At 54.3% G+C, this 18,568-nt stretch overlaps 4 protein-coding genes across 4 annotated transcripts; 3 read left to right on the top strand and 1 right to left on the bottom strand.

The window, feature by feature from the left end:
- Nucleotides 1-193: 193 nt before the first annotated feature.
- PHM7 (phosphate metabolism protein 7) lies at nt 194-3,957 on the bottom strand. The gene is made up of 4 exons (XM_062908871.1): nt 3,368-3,957; nt 1,938-3,302; nt 1,479-1,877; nt 194-1,422 (listed from the first exon to the last, which is right to left on the bottom strand). The coding sequence occupies exons 1-4, from the start codon at nt 3,426-3,428 to the stop codon at nt 599-601; spliced, it is 2,649 nt and encodes an 882-aa protein (XP_062772035.1). The 5' UTR covers nt 3,429-3,957; the 3' UTR covers nt 194-598.
- Nucleotides 3,958-5,874: 1,917 nt separating this feature from the next.
- QC763_123080 (uncharacterized protein) lies at nt 5,875-7,581 on the top strand (the record flags this gene model as incomplete). The annotated part of the gene is made up of 1 exon (XM_062908872.1): nt 5,875-7,581. One exon carries the CDS (start codon nt 5,875-5,877, stop codon nt 7,579-7,581), a length of 1,707 nt encoding a protein of 568 aa, XP_062772036.1.
- Nucleotides 7,582-8,766: 1,185 nt separating this feature from the next.
- Nucleotides 8,767-12,117, top strand: QC763_123090 (uncharacterized protein; the record flags this gene model as incomplete). The annotated part of the gene is made up of 1 exon (XM_062908873.1): nt 8,767-12,117. One exon carries the CDS (start codon nt 8,767-8,769, stop codon nt 12,115-12,117), a length of 3,351 nt encoding a protein of 1,116 aa, XP_062772037.1.
- Nucleotides 12,118-15,487: 3,370 nt separating this feature from the next.
- Nucleotides 15,488-18,316, top strand: QC763_123100 (uncharacterized protein). Its single transcript, XM_062908874.1, has 3 exons — nt 15,488-16,425; nt 16,486-16,775; nt 17,191-18,316. Exons 1-3 carry the CDS (start codon nt 16,290-16,292, stop codon nt 17,698-17,700), a joined length of 936 nt encoding a protein of 311 aa, XP_062772038.1. The 5' UTR covers nt 15,488-16,289; the 3' UTR covers nt 17,701-18,316.
- Nucleotides 18,317-18,568: the final 252 nt, after the last annotated feature.

Below are 18,568 nucleotides of genomic sequence, written 5' to 3' on the forward strand. Positions count from 1 at the left end.
TAGAATAAAACTAGTTGGTATTGCTACGTGATAGAGATCGACCGAGCGGAATCATCAACTTGCCAAAAAGAAAACACTTGACACTAACAACATATCAAGGGGATTCTATGCACCGTATGCTGATCGAAGCACAAAGGGAGCAGCTGATGTCGTTTTTCTTGAAGAATTTCAAGAAGTGCGACATCTTCAACCACCCCTCTCCGACCTCAATCAACAAGTTAAAATAACAAGTAAAACAAAATAGCATTCATCAACTCCCTACAACGAAAAGTTTCCTATCACTCTTCACACTTGTTCATACAAGTAGAACAAAGAAAACAGAGGTCCATAAAAAAGAAGAAGTGTCATAAAACTACGTGCTCAGCCTAAGAGCTGAAAACACAAAACATCAAATTATCCATCCATCAAAAGTGTGGCTTGGAAGGGGGGGGGGGAAGGGGGTATCTGCGCATATCCATTACTACAACCTTTTTTCTCGCCTCTCTCCCTCTTGCTCTCTCTCCCTGCCGGTATCATATATCTTTCTCTCAGTCTGACAACAAAAGCCAAATGCCCGAAGCCATGCTATGCAGATCAGATATGCATACGCTCAGTCAAATTAGTAAAGAATCTTCTCCTCCCACACAGGCGGCCTGGTTCCTTCCTCGTCCCACTCCAGCTTGCCCTTCTCGTTCAGAATGCACCCTTCATCAGTGATAGGAATGATCTTGCTGGTGTGGGCAATCTCCTGCTTGGAAACTCCCGCCGGGTCGGCGGGGATCCAGAGCAGAGGGGCCTGGGAGGTGACACTGGGCGGGTTGTATGCATTCTCGATGATTTCGGGGGTATACTGTGGCAACGACACGTGGCGGGGCACAAGGTTGCGCAGTGTGGCGTAATCGGAGTAAATCCAGGGCTTCAGGAACCGAGTGAGGAAGTTGCCCTTGCTATGAGCAGCCGCCGCCTTTCGGGCCGCCCGGGAATGAGCAACTTGCTCTTCGGCACTCTCCACAATACCGTCGCCATTGAGGTCATGCTCATCAACGAACTTGTCATTTCCGTTGCTGTGGCTTGCGCCAGCTTCGCCGTCAAGGAGGCGGGCTGATTCCTCCTCAGCGAGCAGCGACATGGGCATATTGTAGAGGAGAGGGTCAAGAGCGGTGTTGAGGCTGTAATGGAACAGAACGGTGAAGATGATGAAGATCACCATGAGAATGACCGGACCAGGAGCCGTTCCTGCGATGAACAGTCCGAGCATGCAAATCTCGCCGAGGTAGACTCCGACGAAGAGCTGCTTGAGCGCCTTAGGATAGATTAGACCGCGGGTGTCGATCTGGGTATCAGTGACAAAGAAAACATTGTATCTCCAAGCGAAGTAGAAGAGGAACATTGCGATGGTGGCCCAGCCCAACATAAGAGGAGCAATGCACGAGTAAGTAATGGCTACGTATTGTAGTTAGCGACAGCATTGAAAAAGCGGGACAAAAGTGCGGACATACCGATAACCACAATGTTGGTGTAGACCGGCATGGTGCTGCCCCATGAAATGGCGCTCAAGTTAGACCACTTCTGGTAGAGGGCGCGGGGTGTGTTCGCCAGGAACTTGTAGAGAACTGTGAAGATGAAGAACCCGACGACCTGGGTGAGCACGCTAGTGGCAATGGTCAAGCCCTGGACGATGAAATATGTGATGTAAAAGTTGGATGCTTTAGGCAAGCCCTGAGCCAGGATTCTCGGTGTCTCATTGGGGGCGTTGATGATCTGTTCAATGACGGCAGGAGCCGATGACGACAAGGTGGTGACCAAAAAGACCTGGATGACCTGGAAGGCGAAATATGCGTTTTGGGTGAACAACTCAACGCCGGAAATTGATGGCTCGCCGGCCAATTTCGCACAAACTACAAGACTCGTTAGTTTAATTGGGACGCTGCACAGGAGCTGATGGTCGGTCTACTTACGGCGCATGATGATGGGCACCAACGACATGAGGATAGCAAGGGCCACAGATGGCAAAAGGCCAGTGATAACGCCCAGGATGACCTTGGGAATATCGGTGAGCCACGACAGCCAAGAATACTCCGTTGCGAGATAGTTGATGTTGCTGATAGCACCGACAACAGCAACAGGGATGGCCCAAAAGATGATCAAAGCAGCGATGAAGGCCAATACAATGTAACGCCGAATCACAAGCTGCCACCACGGAACAGCCAAAGACTTCCAGATCACCTCGCTCGGGCGAATACCAACGACACGGTTCGACATGTGAAGACCTTGGTGATGGGCCAGCATCTGAGCGGCAGCTTCGGCGGCCTGCTGCGACGTGAACTCGATGAAGACACCCGGAATGTTCTTGAAAGCGCCGCTGCGGTACTTGGCTTGGACAGCTTCCGCCTCCGGGATGAGGCGCTCCAGCTCGGCGCGGCACCAGTTGATCGTGTCCACCTTCTTTCCAATCAGACCAAGAGGACCGGTTCGGTGTGTCGGCCGAGACTTGGCCGACAGCCATCGGGCCGCAATGCTTCCAGACTCGGCATCACCCGTGATCGCTTGCTTGTCAGCTTCGGACGCATTGGCGCCGTTCTTGATAGCCTTCTGGCGGGCCTTGTTCGCAAGCTTGATCAACTTGATCTCGGCCTTCTCCAGCTTCATGGCAACCTTGTCGCGCTCCTTCACCAAGTCATCCACCTCGTCGGTGCGAGCTGTGATCCAGATATTCTTGGCATTTTGGCCAAACACTTGGCGCAGCTTTGCTTCGTTCAGGTAATTGTCCGGGACGCAGGTGAACAAGACGGTGCGAGACGAAATGCGCTCCGAATAAAAGGGGCTGAGCAAGAAGGCCTGGCGCAAGTTAATGTAGAAGATGCACTCTCGCATGATCAGATACATGACGAAGCCAAAGTAAGCCCAGCTCACGAAGACGTGTGCAAAATAGCGGTTCTTGTGGGTGTCCGGGTTAACATTGGAATAGGAGAGTATGTCGAGCTCCTTCTGACCACCGCCACCGGTAGCATTGATGGGGAAAAGAACGGGCCAGGTGATGATGCAGCCAACGAAGCAGAGAACAAGCGCCATCTGCAGGTACCGAATGTAGAGGTAGGCATCGAGAGATTGGTGCTGGAGGGCGTAGATGTCGGGGATCCTCCAGAAGCTTCCTATCCAGTTGAACAGCCCATTGGGAAGGGGGGGCGATCTTTCGCTCTCTCTCAAGCTCCCCAAGTAGGTTCGCGGTGCGTAGTAGCGTCTCTTGCTACGTCTCAGTATCAGAAAGACAGCGAGATAAGCCCCAGAGATGACGGCGACAGGGGCGAGGGTCGAAACCAATGCTTTGTCAAGTGTGTCAGTACTGCAACTGCGTTGTGCCCAAACCTTCCTCAGGAGCAAAGCTTACCCGAAAGCGAGGAGCTTTCCGCCGTTTCTCCAGTGCTGGAAGTATTGTTGCTGTTGCTCATGATGGCGGTATTGCAGAATTCAGCGTCTGCGCGCTTAGGGGTAGGGTTAGTAGCTGGCAATTATGCCTGAAGAGGTTCGTGAACCGTCGTCAATGCCGTCGTAAATGTTGATGTCTCTAGGAAACAAAGTCGAGTCGCCCTCCCCGTGAGAGGGAAACGAACCGGAAGGCCTGAAAGGAGCGTGTCAGATCACAGATCACAGATCACAGATCAGAGATCCTCGGGAAACGGAAGAAAATTGACGGGCTGGGCGGTGCGGAAGGGTAAATGGAGGAGAGAGCTCCTTGGACGCGCCCAAAGCTTGTGCGCCGACGGAGTGGAACGAGTGGACGGGAAAGCAGGTGAAGGGAAACGGCGCAGGGATGCGGGCTGGAGGAGGGCCCTTACAATTTCGTGGTTTTGCAGGGGAAGGCACGACGGCGTCAAATTACTGGGCTGGGTCTGGGAGCTTGGGTCGTGAAGCTACTCCCTTCTGGGATTGGACGATATTTGGTGTATCAAACACACGCTGGAACGGCTGGACCGCTGGAGGCGGCCGCCGTCAACGGGGGAGCCAACGGGCTTTTTATCAACTACGGAATGGACAGCCACTTCGGCCTTGTCTCCGACTTTTGGCAACTCATCGTTGTCTGCACCACCAAATCTAGCTTTGTGTTCTTTGCATCGGGGACACTGAATCCAATGACGCAAGTCGTTGCCAATCCAGACGTTGCATTTTCATTAGGCCCATGCACCTTTCAGCAGGGTCGGCCAGGGTCACGGCAATCGCTCTGCTCCAACTGCGACGCTGCCCCACCTCCACGAAACCTCGATTCAGCCTCTCCCACTTGTTGCCCTGTGCTTGGCTGCGGTCATCGCTGCCATACAACTTCGTAAAAGAACATCTCATTTCCTGTTCTCGGTATTTGAGCTCACCATTGTAAGTCTCCACGGTCTGCATATGCTACATGTAAAACACACCTCAGTCTGCCTTTTCCGATCGATCGTGTCGGCTTCCCGTCGTCACCAGCCAAGCATAGCCATCACCCAAGCCAGTGCAGCCCATCACCAAAAAGAGCCAAAAAAGAGGTCACCAACCACCAGCAATCACCAGCATGTCTCAAATGATTTACCGTGTATGGCTGTTAGCGCTAGACCAGAGTGACAGAAATGGACAGCTCAGCAGTCGGTCTGGACTGGGCTGTCCTGCTGCAGGGTGAAGTGGCCCGCTTTTCTTCAGCTCGTGGTGTCGAGCAGTGCTGGAAGTGCCACCGCGTCACACATTCAAGGTACAAAGAAGGGCACTGACGTTTGGTGTCTCTTTGTGCTAATTACGTCCAACGTCAGCCCACGAGAACTGTTAGGAACGCTTTTCTTTCTGTCTTTCTTCCAACTCTTTTACTTTGACTGCCATGTGTGAGCTCATCGCCTAGCGGAGCAACCGCATCGTTGGAGCGGACGAAAAAAAACCAGGTGACGATCGAGGTGGGCTGCGGCAGAGGACCCTCCTCCGTCACGCAGATCGGTGATTGAGCAGGGGTTTCTTCCCGGTTGGAGCGACAGAGACCCTTGCCCAGCGTCCGGCCTCCCTTTTGTGCGACGTCAACACGCGACACTTGACATTTTGCGACCAGAAAAGCACCACCTTTTCAAGCCACCAATTGTGGCCTTCAGCTATGTTGTGTTGTGCGTCGGTCTTTTCCGCGGTCTGGAACACACAACTTGTCAAGTCGTCAAGCAACCACACCCAAGATAAGGCGTTGCGCTCCGGCCGAGAAGACTCCCGGCATGCGCTGCAATGCAGCGCTTCCCCAGATTTTCACCCAAGCTGGGGGTCCCTACGGCGTGGGTTCACGGGGCTGCGTTGGCCTCAGAGGACCCCTACTCCAGCATGTTCAGGCAAAACCCAACCACAATCCAACCAGGCCCCGCATCAATTCGTGGCTCTTGCTTATTAAACCTGTCAAGAACAACAGGTCAAATCCCAAACTAGCCGGGGCCAAGTAAACTCTTGAGAAATTTGACACTATTTTGAACTCAGAGATGGGCAAGACAAGGCAGGTGCAGAATAAACTCGGGCCTCTCAATGTCGAAAACAACTGAGCGTCAACCAGCTCCATCTAGTTTCGAGACCGAACAGTGAAGTTTTGGCTTGCACTTTGTAGGTTAGGAGACAATGGCACTTCGAGTTTACTGTTTCCGTCCATGGTCTTGACCGGATAGAGAAATTTCTTTGTCATGGTCTTGCAACGAGTGCTGAATACAATGCTCTTGCTTGCTTCCGGGCATTCCGGCATTCCCAACACCATGTTCCAGACAAAGGACAATAGGGCCTCTAAACTCACCCACGGTACATAATCAACAAACCACGATTTCATCAGGTTGATCTCGCATACTCGAGAAGTCTGACAGTCCGTGAGCAATTGCCAAACACATACCACATCAACCTGAGCAGACATCGGACACCATGGGATCCGCACCGGCAGTCTACGCCCATACGGCAGAGCACGAGGACGACCCCTATGGAGAACAAGACGGCTACATCAAGGCTACCGATTTTTCCCTGCCTTACTACTCCGAGTACTCGCGAATCTATGCGCAGACGGTCAGTCAGGGTCTGCTCCGTCACGTCAACTGTGGTTATCTGTCCACCGAGGGAATTGCTCCAACACTTCTCGCCCTCAAGCAGCATGCTCAGTCACTGTGCATCCTCATCCAGCAACTGAACCCGACAATTGGCATCTCCGAGATTGGAGACGGCAGCCTCCGCAGGGCTGGAGCTGGCAGCACCGACAAGAGTGATCCTCTTACCCTCAGAGCCAATCTCAATGACGCGTTTGACTTTCTCTCCGACTTGAGCACCCCCTACACCAACGACGATGCAAATCATCAGATTCCCCTGACGGCCCTCTTGAACGAGGTGCGCGCCCGCGATGAACTCAAAGGCGTCTCGTATCATTGCCCCTTTGCCGATGCCCCCAAGCCGAGGAACCCCGGGGAGAACCTAAAGCCGTATGCCACCCATCAGAACCTCGTTCTGCACGCCAACGCCTGCTTGGAAAGACTGGACCACGAGTTCAGCACCACCGGCGGGCTGCTCAGCATCTTGCCGACGGACCAGGAGGGCATGGAGAACCTCAACCATGCTCGCAATACCCTCCTAGGTCAGTGGCTGGCGTACACGCAGCATCTCGTTGGTCGGATGCACGAGCTCGAGAGGTCATACAACAATGCTCTTGACGCCCTGGCGGGCGAAGCCCTAATCCCGAGTCAGCACCTTTCTGTTGTTGGCCCTACTGGCGCGAGTGAGGGACGCTCCATCGTCTATCCACAAGACAAGTACGTGCTTGTCAATGCCGGTGACGACATCTTCCAGTACCTCCACTCGATCCTCGACAAGCAGGAGACCCTCCTGCAAGCGCAGGACACCATCAACAAGTCAAACGGAGCGGTAGGTGAGGTCGCCATAGTGTCGAGCGAGGGTACGGAGTTGTACACCCAGGGCATCGTCTACGTCGACATCCCGTCGCGATTCTACCGTCTGGCGGGGCAGGGCAGGAATACCCTCTTCGTGATTCCCGCGCACGATGTCCACCCCGCCACGGCGCACACGAGACTGCTCGAGTCCCAGCCTACGGTTGTGCAGGCCATCGCGCCGACGGACCCGGCCCGCGTGACGGTGTTGGAGAAGCGGTACACGGAGCGCATTGCCAAGGCGGAGCAGGACGCCATCGACGTCCACCGGCTCAAGGCCGAAAACGAAAAGATGGAGAGGGAGCTCAAGACGTTCATCGCCGAGCACAAGAGGCTCGCCAAGGTGCGCGATGAGCTCATGAGCACCGTGGATGCCAAGGACAGGGTCAAGATCAACAAGCTCTTCAAGAACCAGGAGAACATCGAACAGCTCAAGGACCAGCTCAAGAATGCGCGCGACCAGGCGAACAAGAGCAAGGAGGAGGCCCAAAAGGCCAGGGCTGACGTCGCGGCAGCCAAGGCCGAGGCTGAGAAGTATAAGCAGACTTGCTTTGCGTGGGATGAATATGTCAAGAGCCTCTCGACGCAAAAGCCGGTGGATGATCAAGAAGACACGATCGCGGACATGTCGGCAACGCTGATTGGACAAGACGATAGTCAGCTTGAGAAAGAGAATGAGGGAGATGGCGGGATTCTGTGAGCCGAGTGCTCGTTTTGGGAGTGAAATCTTGAGGGAGCTTCCTTTTGGCTTCTGTTCTTCTAGAAAATGTGATGCCTTGTATTTTCAATTTCACCTGTGGTGGTACTGTTGTAGCTTGAATTGCCGACAGCACATCGCAAGACGTGTCTCTTGCTCGTTTTAATACAATGTGAGACTTTTACGGATACACGGGTCCATTGTGGTGTGTGTGTGTGTGTGTGTGTGTGTGTGTGTGTGTGTGTGTGCGTGTGTGTGACAGCCCCTCGGCATACCTATGGGTGTGACGGGATGATAGTCGCCATGGCAACGACTTCGACTCTGTGAGGATGATGGCTGACCGTGCATGCACCAGCGGCACAGCTTTCCACCGGGACCCCCAAAAGAGAAACGGACTGAGGGGAATTGACCAATCGTGATCAGAGACAGGTCTTTCTTGACCAGACACAAGCTCTTGGGATGGTCATTTTGCAGGTGCACGCTGAATTGAACAGATAGCCTGAGCCCCTGTTCCATATCAGTGTTAGCGCGGGATGATGGCGAAAACGGCAGTTTGTTGACTTTCCCCTCCTTTCCCCTCATTTTTCTTTTTTTTCTTTTTTTTTTTTGCTTTCTGTCGATTCAAGGGTCTGGATTGCTCTGGGGAACAACAAGAAGAAAAAGACTCCATTTCTCCAGCCATCTCGATTTCTTGCTGAAGCAGTTTTCGGAGCCGGAGCTGAGTAGCAAGAGTGGATATTTCCTGCCATCTTCTTGGAATGGTTTCTGGTGGAACCTCTTTTTTGCGACTGACCAGGCTGGCGCCTTCTCTTTTTTGACGTGGCGGGAAAGACGGAAGAGAGAGGATAGCAAAACAAGAGTTCGTGCCGGCTCACCAAGACCTGGTTCCGATTTTCTTCTGAGGTTTGCGACGGCAAATATATAACATACAACCATCAACCCTGGTCTATACAGGACACGCTCGTCAACTCCACAGGCGAACTAAGATCGAAGATCGGATGCAACAGCGGGCGCGGTGGGGTTAGTGTTTGTTTGGATTCGATATTGGACCCAGCAAGGACAAGCATCTCGAAGACGGCAGAGAACAATGTATTGTTTGTGAGGAGGAGTTGGATTGAGGCTTGCGACGGGCTGTCCCTGAGTTAAACACCAACATTCCTGTGGTGCGACATTCGGGGGGCGACCACAATGGCGGGACCTCGCCGCCTGGGGTCCAGGACAAGATGGACGGCAACAGCACTCGTATTTTCCACGCTGGCTTCGGCGCAGCTTCCATACATTCCAACAACGATTCTTCTCCCACCACCAGACAAGAATGGGCATCCCATCGGCGCAGCTTACATCTTCACGCCCACCGGAGACGATAGCGCCGTCGAGCTCTTGTCACTGAACCTTTCATCTCTCACCACAACAGTGTTATCCACCCCCCCCATCACCGGCGCCTTCACGCCGACTATCTTCGCCAACGGCACCTTGGGTATTTTCGCCGGCGACTGCTCCTCCCAGTCCGATGGCTCCCTCTGGACATGGTCCCCAGACTCAGCATCATCAACCCCTCCCCGATGGCACCCCCACCCCCAACCCTCTCTTACGCCCTTCCACCTGGGAAGTACAATCTCCTTTTCCCTCCAGCTGGCTCCTGCTGTCTCCCCGCCGACCCTTTACCTGTACGGGGGTATGTGTCCCTTCACCAACCTCTCCGACCCCATCCCTTACGACAGCCAGCAATCCTCGGCCATCTACTCCAACTCCATGTTCCGCCTCCCCCTTTCAGCCCCCTCAACCACCTCCTCCCAAGAAGGGGAATACCTCTCCTCCCCCGGCCCCCCCATCCCAAACGCGGGGTTCACCCTCACCGCCCTGCAGCCCTCCCTCTCCAACCGGACCACCGCGTCTGGAGAACGAGCCCTGACCCAGCAAAACGGCTGGGTTTTGCTTGGTGGACACACCCAACAAGCATTTATCAACATGAGCACCGCTGCAGTCTGGTCACTGCCTGAAGAAACGTGGAGTTTTATCCCTATTCACGGAGACAAGAAAGTGGACAGTCGGAGCGGGCACACTACTGTTTTGAGTGAGGATGGGACGAAGCTGGTGATTTATGGAGGGTGGGTGGGGGATATGGGGCAGAGGGCGGAGCCGGAGGTGGTGGTGGTCGATATGGGGTTGGGGGGGTTGGGGGATTGGGCATGGGCGGATGGAGAGGGAGTAAAAGGAAGTGGCGAGGGGGAAGGGAGATACGGGCATGGGGCTGCGGTGCTGCCGGGGGATGTTATGGTTGTTTATGGGGGCTGGAGGATCGGTGGGGAGGAGATGAAGAGAAAGAGACAGGACGGGGATGGGGAGGGGTTGAGGTTTTTGGATTTGAAGAGGATGGAGTGGGTTGATGAGTATGTACTTCCAAACCCGAGTTCGAGTTCGGCGGGGAGTGGGCAGGGGGGTGAGGGAAGCGAGGGGAGCGGATCGGGCGACGACGGCCAGGGAGAAGGGGGTGACGAGACCAAGAAGACGCAGATTGGTCTTGGTGTTGGACTGGGTGTTGGGTTTCTGGTCTTGTTTTCGGTGGCTGTGTTCATTTTTTGGCGTCGGCGCCAACAGCAAACTCGCTCTCGAAACGATGCCCTCCGGGATTTGTCACAGGGTATCAATGGTTCCCTCCCGAGGGGGATTACGTCGGATGATAATGACGACGAGATGCTTGAGCGGGAACACGGGTTGATGCTCCCTTGGACTGCGGCTTCGGCCAGGGAATGGTACATTGGTGGCGGCGACCCCTATTCTCAAGGGCGAAAGTCACTAGCTTACGAGGGTTTGCGAGGTGGAGTCAGAAAGACCGGGGGCTCTTTGTATATGCCACCACCACCACCCTCGGCGAAGAACGCGAGAGGTTTATACCAGCCGACCAACAAGTCGACATCGTACGAATTTGGGCCCGGAGGAGGAGCAGGCCGGTCAAATCTCATCTCGCCGATTTACGAAGCCGACGAGGACGACGAGGGCGACCTCGGCCAGCAACCCCGGCACCGTAACCTTGGCCGTGCGAGCCCAGAAAAGCCACGGGACTCGTCCGAGGATGACGACCCGTTCTTGACGCCGACAGCAGCCACCACCCCCATCGGCGGCTTCTTCCCCCCACCGAGCATCAGCTCCCGAAGCGGCGGCTCCAGCCCCGAGCGCAAACCACCAGCACCAGCACCACCTCCGAAACCTCAAGATCCAGAGGTGCAAAACTGGCAAAACGACGTTGATGTCGCCGACGCAGTACTCGCCGCTAGAATCGGGAGAAGCAAGTCCATCGCGGCAAAGACGCCCCCGAGGTTGTATCTGGGCCGTCAGAATAGCGTTACTGGCACCCGGTCACCAACCAGAGGACCCGATACGCCTACTCTCTTGGTTGAGGAACGGACAGGAAGTAACCTTTCTGAAGCGAGCGCATTCTCGTTTGTTCCTGGTGCGGAGAGACAGCAACTGAGGGTTGCCACGGCCGCTGGGGAGGCCAAGCCATCCAGCAGTGGCAGTGGAGGCAGCTCCTCCTCTGCACCGACGTTTAGCACCGCGAGGTCTAGTTTTCCTGTTCTGCAGAGCGAAGGCCCGGGGCTGCTGCACGGCGGTCGGCAGGCTGAGACGTATGATGACGGGCAGGGCGGGTATGAGATTTACAATTATGACGGGTACAAAGACGAGGAGGATGCCGATTATGTTTACGTGCCCGGGAGTCCTTCGAAATCAAAAGCTCCGCAGCGGAGGTCGTGGTTGGGGAGCATAAGGCGGGTGTTTGAGAAGGGAACGCCGGAGTCGTCGGCGACGGGGGGGAGCAGAGAGGATCTGAGCAGCCCGGGAGGGCAGCTGGAGGCCGGCACGGGGGTGGATGGCGGGTTGGTTCGGAGGCAGGGGACGCTGCAAAGACGGAAGCAGAACCGGCAGAGCTGGGGTGGGGAAGAGACGCAGGACGGGGAGTGGGATGTTGAGCGGGCGGTGGAGCAGAGGTTGGTGCAGGTTATGTTTACTGTCCCAAAGGAGAGGTTGAGGGTGGTGAATGCGGAGATTGAGCAGGAAGGGGAGGTGGGGGAGGTGGTGAGGGAGGGGGATAGGGAGTTTGACGCCCGGTACTATGATACTTGGGATACGAATGGACCGCCTGCTCCGACAGAGCAGGACAAGGGGAAGGGCAAGCTGCCCGAGATTGAGCTGTTACGGCCACCAGAGGGCGAGGAAGACGAGGAGAGAGACAGGAAGAGGGAGTCAGTCGCGGGCAGTATCACGACCACGCATACGATGGGGATATCACCTTCCACGTCTTTGCGCCAGGCGGAGATCAAGACCGAGGGGTTGCACACTGCCGAGGCGGTTAGGTATGAGAGGTTGGAGGTGAACCCTGGGGTGAGCCTGAGTCCCACTACCATGACACCAGAGAGAGTCATGCGACCCAAGAAGTCGAGGTCCAGGGTATTGGAGATGGTGGAGAGCATCGAAACGAAGAGCTCGAGAAGCTCGCTGAGAGGGGGTGAAGAGGACGAGGTGACGCCCAAAAAGGGGTGATAGATACTTCGACTGCTTTGATACTGGTCATGAACTAAGCACCTGGATAGTGCTCGCTCGTTTTGGAACGGTCAAAAGGCGTTTATACGGGGTTATTTTTGGGTTATCGTTTTTGTAATTGGTGGTGGATGGACTCGGCAGTGCGATACGAGGTGTAGCAGTAGTCTTTGGAAGCATTCGTTTGAGAGAAGAAAGCAAAGGTACCTTGTAATTGACCAAGATCTATAGATAGCTGCGAGAATAACAGGTGAAAAGATGATAATGTGTGGAAAGGGCTTTCTGGGACGTTGATACAGCTCATTAATCGTGTTCTCGATATATTGCATCTCTGCCACCCTCATATATACCCCCGTGGATACCAGCTATCGTGGCAGGCAGATCGTGAGCCCTCAGAGGCATACCTCAGAAACAGCTCCTCGAAAGGTGACAGCGCTGCCTGAAAACACGATTCTCACCCACCCTCATCTCACACCCGAGATCTGATGATCTCAGCCGCGATAACACCGTGCCGACCAGCCTAGGCACACCGGCTTCGCTGACCCGGCACCTCACGATATCACATCGCCAATCAGATCATCAACCGTCCAGCCACGCTCCCCGCCAAGACAAACCGATCGACAATGCTAAGATCTGCTAAAGAGTAAAAGAGCTAGCCCGGCCTCAGCCGGGAAATCGTCAACTCTCGCGAGAATTTGGCCATTCCGGAAACGAGCCTCTTGACTGGCGCGGACTGGCAAAGATGAAAAAAAAGCAGCGCTGATGAATTCGGTTCATGCAGATCCCACCAAGGAAGCTTTTCCCCAAAGGGTAGATCGCGACATCTGTTTAGACAGGGCCAGAGTGCAGTGTTCTTCCCCCCCCGCATTTCTGCTAGCTGTGGGACTCACCGCCATCATGAGCAAAATCGTCACCAGATGAGACAACATCTCGCACACACACAGCAGTGTTTCTTGCTGGATCCCGCCCGCAGGCTGGGCAAGATAGACAGGCGGTGAATTTGTCGGTAAGCAGCTCGCCCACCCTTGAGTAAATGATCGAGACAAACAAACAAAGAGAAAGTGATAGACGAGAAAGAAGAGACCGTTCACGACGGTTTGCCTTGTGACGCCTTGGGGGCAGGACGCTACGGAAGTTTTGACTGTGGCCTGCTTGCTGTTGTGGCAGCGCCGAAGGGTCTTGCGTGACAGCAACCACGACAGGTTCGAGACAATGTTTTCCTGAGCGTCCAGAATTTGGTTGGACAGAATGCGCGCACAGGGTGGAAAAGAGGGTAAACAATGAGCTGTTCCGTTCCCCCACAACAACCAGTTAGTAACGGCCGCATCATCAATGTTATCTCGCCCCTCAGGTTTGTATTTATCGCTGGTATTGCGGCCGGTAAAACCTGGTTGAGCCGCAGGACCAAGACTGACATACAACGATGCAGAAAGAACAATTCGATCCCGGAGGTCTTTTCCCACCTGTAGCCTGGATGCTACACTGCCTTTGCACAGGTAACATCGCGGGGTGGAGGCTGGGCGTTGATGCGGGTAGTGACCCCCGCGTGCGGTTGATGGTTTCAATGTCGAACGCTTCTTCTGTCTTGGGAGGACAGGATGCTGACGAACATGTTGGGAACATTCATGGAGTACGAGTAGCCATAACCACAACTTCTCTGTATTGTCTTGGCTGACAATGGCTTTTATAGGGGCGGACGCGTGTCGTCTCGTCTTGAGGGGCGCAGTCGGCAATACGAGGGCATCGATTCACATGGACTTTTGCTGCATAATCTGTGGTGCCGTTTCTGGTGACCCCATCCTACGCTGCGGGAAGATCTCCAAGGGCTGGTCGCTGCCGTTGGGTTGACAACCACCGTTTTCCACTGGACAAATGTCTCCTATCTCTGACCAAAGCCGGCCTCGAGCAGGGTGTCGTATACGAATCGTCTTTGCAGGTTCGTGAGGGTGGCATCAGCCAACCGTTCAGGTGTCCTCACCTGAAGATGGAAGCAGCTGAGTCACTGGCCACAGGTGCACACAAAGGCCGATATCCATGTCGTGCGTGTGCAGAGCACTGCATTAGGGGGTGCTTCGTGCTTGCAGCAAGTGTGAGAGCTTGAGCCCTCCGCCGAGAGCTTGAGATGCCGTTGCTGCCGACGAAAGCCTCAAACAAAAAGGTGAAATGTGCGAGTCGCTTGAACACGGGTCTGGTGCCAGAGGTTTGTAGTAGGAAATAGGGGCCGTCGGGAGCAAGGAGATAGCTGTCACGTCTGTCTGCGCCTTCATCAGCAGCTGTTTCGGGTTATGCAGGTTGCCGCCCTGTCTCACTTGCTGGCTTCCTCTGCTGGGAGCCCATCCATATCAATCACGGACAGTCGGAACGGGAATGGAAGCTCACAACCGCGATGAATGTGTTCCTCCTCCACGAAATGCCCGACTCGAGAATCTCATAAGCCTTGGCTGACGTCTCGACGCCCTAGTGCTAGGGCATATGGTGGTGTGTGTGCTGTCGACCCACGGCGTATCGTGGTCCACAACCGTTACAAGGGCCATCGCGGTCCTGGTAGCGCTAAGCCTGTCACTAATTATTAACAGATTGATAGCCATCAGGAAACGTGCCTGGAAAAATTGTCGCGCGTATCAGAAGATCTCGACGAGGGTGGTGGAGTCGCACTGTCCCGTATTCTGTTGCATTCCACCCACTGCCAGTCACGTCCTCCTTGTCCAAGGAGAACGGGGTCCCGAGATGCGCCGAGCATGCCAACCACCCACTTAAAGCGTTGCTGTTGCTGCCGCGTTGAGCTGTCTCTGAAGCCCTTGATAAGGGGTTGTGTGGACAGGTCGCGAACAATCTCGGGTGAGGCGTGTATTGGTTCGAAGGATAACGAGAATTCCGCAAGCCACCGATGAGAAAGATCTTCAGGAACGGGCGGCGTCTTTCGCGGCTCGATTTCCACGATGCCCAAGACCCAAGTGAGCTGAAGAATGGGTACCGGTTACCCCGCCCAGCGACCCAGTGCTAAGGTTGGACCGGGCATCCTGCGCATCTCACGGCACTACAGGCCGCTCCAGCGGTTTCAGCGTGCCGCCATTGGCCACGAGTGGATTTCAGCGCCCAGAACCACTAACGTACCCAGAGAATCCCAAGTACTGGCTACCGGGGGGCTGCGTGGATAGCTCTGGGAATCACGAAGAGAAGCGAGGGCAGTGACGCCATGGGCCCATTATCCATTTCCTAGTTGTTGCTGTTTCCCGTGAGCCCGAGCTCCGCTAGCCTCACCACTCAGCGGGGCTGCTTGCCCTGTCAACCCTTCCCTGCGGCAGCGCTGTGCCTTCCAGGTGTTCATGCAGCCCCTCTCCTCCTCCAGCTCTCCCGTCCCCAAGAAACGTGTGAAGCTGTGTCCCATCAAATACTTTAAAAAAAACAACCCAAAAAAAAAAACACAAAGAGGCAGCAGGTGAAACTGCTGACACTGGGGAAGCGTTGAGCGTGTACTCACTCCGTACCAGTATTTCATTACTTGTGCTCTTGAACCAGCAACAGCGGAGCCATCTTCGCCCATCAGTTGACTTATCGGCAACAGCGCTGGTCAGATCTGGCTCCTTCTCACCCAATCCTTGTCATCAAACACCCGCCTCTCCTCGCCGTCCCCACCTGCTCATTGTTGGTGCTTCGGCCGGCTGGTTTTCTCTTTTTTACCTGCAAACGCTCCCCACGCCGCCACACACACCACCTTTTTCTCCTCTTCCTTCCTCCTTCAACACCCTCGCGGAAATACACTCGCTGTCCTGTTCTGTCCGTCGCGCGGCTTCGCCGTGTTCAATTCTAGCTCACGGACTCATCCCATCTCCGGCTCTCTCGCTCAGGTCTCTCGTACGAACCATCAGGTCTCCAATCTCCAGCCGGTCTGATCGGACTCAGGTGTCTCCAACTTTCCCCGAAACCCGCTGTCAGCAAATATCTCTTTCACCACTACCCAACCTGACAAAATTGTCCAACCTGGCATGGCCGTGGCCCAATCCCAGCCAATTCGTGTGTGAGGATCTACTGGGAACAGTTGCGTGGGATTTTCGACTCGATTGACAACGAAATACATCGCCGTGTACCAAACGAGAGATCCACCAGCTGCTCTTCCTAGGGTCAACAAACACCGACACAACACACCAATACCACACCATACAGCCTCGCCCACCATGGGGCAGCCCCTAACCGCCCTTGTCTGGGCTTTCTTTGGCATCGTTGCTCTGCTATCCAGCCGCTCTCAGGCAACGCCCTCTATCCCAATGGAGTATTGTGCCAGATACAACACTGGTCTCAAGTTTGACCCATGTAGGTGGTCAGTCATCTTGGCACACGGCTTCAGTATACTGACGTTGTGACTCCTGATAGTTGTCAGCGACTTCCAGAGCATGGGTCGTTGCAGAATAAACTGCACGGATCTGAACTTTGCTTTCGCAATTTTGCTCGAGAAAAAGTGCTGGTGCTCAAGCACCGTCCCTAACAAGGCCGATCAGAACGACATCTCGGACTGCAGTTTTCCATGCCCGGGCTATCCCGACGATATTTGCGGTGGAAAGGGTCCTGTTTATGGGTATCTTGAGATTGCCCAGTTCAAGCCTACAGCAACAGCGCCGCCAGCCCCATTTTCCACTACCCGACAGCCGTCCAAAACAGCATCCGTAAGTACTCCCCAGTTTTCGAGCGCACAACACAGAATGCCCGCCGAAGCCCTCCCGCAGCCGTTTTTCTTTTGTCTGCCTCAGCACCACGAGTCGTTGTTCCATCTCTTGGCCGCGCTTGAGAGCCCTGGAGTTACGGCCGTTTTTAACTTTCCCATACCACCCAGGCCCATGTCCCTGCACCCGTCCCTGTGACTATCGTGACCACTGAGGCTGAGATTGTGCAGAGCACATTGCACATCACAGTGACCGTGACACCGTCGATCTCCTCGGCGAGTGTATCTTCTTCAGCTTCATCTCCTGTATGCCCTGTTTTTTTTATAAATATATATATATTGTTTTTAAGTTTGTTTGCGATGGCTGGCGATATTTTATTGTTTTGATTTGAGATGGAACATTGCTGACTTTTCGATAGCCTGATCAAGTCGTCACGTCGGAACCGGGCGGCGCAGTGGAGACGGTAACCGTTGGAGGCGTCGTCAAAACTGTGACGGCGGCCTTTCCCCAAGCTACCGGCGGGACGGTGCCAAGTTCTAGCAGTGGCCTGCAGGCCGGAGCCGTTGCCGGCATTGCCGTAGGCATCATCGGCGGCTTGTCGGTTCTTGGACTGTTCGTCTGGCTCTTGTGGAAGAAGAGGAGACAAGAAGAGCAGCAGGGATTTATCTCACCCATGAGAGGTGGTAGTGCTTCGGGCATGGGCTCTATGGGGTCAAAAGCCCCTCAAGTGACGGAGCAGCCATTAACATGGGAGGCCAAACGTCGAAGCCAGCTCATGCCCATTGACCCGCGACTCGACCCGTTCTACGTACGCGATCCGAACCGAAGCCGCGACAGCGTCAACTCCCTACAAGACAACCACGACTATTCCAGACGACTTGATGCGCCACGAGTGCTGAGAGCCACCAATCCAGACCCCGATTATTAGACTGGGGGTTTTTCTCGATCAATTTTTTCGTTTTGCAATTTTCTGGGTTGGAAAATTAGGGGTCGGCGGGCTGGGCTGGGTTTTCATGACGTACACGAACGAATCCCGACTATCTTTTTTCTCTGGGGCATTTTTCGCGACGAGTTTTCGTTTTCTTCATTACTGCATTTGCATTCCACGATACCAATGGCGTTTTCGGGCTGGGTGGATACACTGGGAGATAAGGGAAGGGGGACACTTCCGTTGCAATCGCTACTGCTTGCCTGATGGTTGTTTGAGTTGGGTTGGGAGGCAAGATAAAGTTATGTGTGCGGTCAAGAAAAGATAGGTTTTCTTTTTGGGCTGGAAAGAAAAGGCACGGTCTGAATGGGGTTCTTTCCGTTCTGGGTGACAGCTGTGGTGATGGATTTAATAGGGGATGGTTAGGGCCGGAATCGACTGACTGGCATGAAGCGATTCTGGAAAAGACTGACATGGCAAAAGGGTGGGTGAACACATGAAGTTGGCCAAGTGCTGGTCAACGGATGGTGTATTTGTATATATTTACATTGACATTGTCGAGGCTGCTGTCACCCACGATCTGAAGACCACAAGCACATATTTTATGTCTAAAGTTTTTATGTTTTCATATTGCTCAATTGCTGAACAGTCTTTGAGATCCTTCAACCTCGGACTCTCCACGGGGATAATATTCAGCGTGGACTGCGCCGCAGTTAGGCAGATGAGAAACAGCTATCCAAATGTCATTGGCCAAGCTCGTAGCTCTGAGGTCGTGATTTCCGGCCTCCAAACCGGTGAGATTCGAACTGTGCCGCCCGTACCTGATTTTTTTCTTCCCCCGGATTCTGAAAGCAATGACACTGCCTCT

The sequence above is a fragment of the Podospora pseudopauciseta genome, chromosome 1, assembly GCF_035222475.1.
Source record: "Podospora pseudopauciseta strain CBS 411.78 chromosome 1, whole genome shotgun sequence".
Classification (NCBI taxonomy): domain Eukaryota; kingdom Fungi; phylum Ascomycota; class Sordariomycetes; order Sordariales; family Podosporaceae; genus Podospora; species Podospora pseudopauciseta.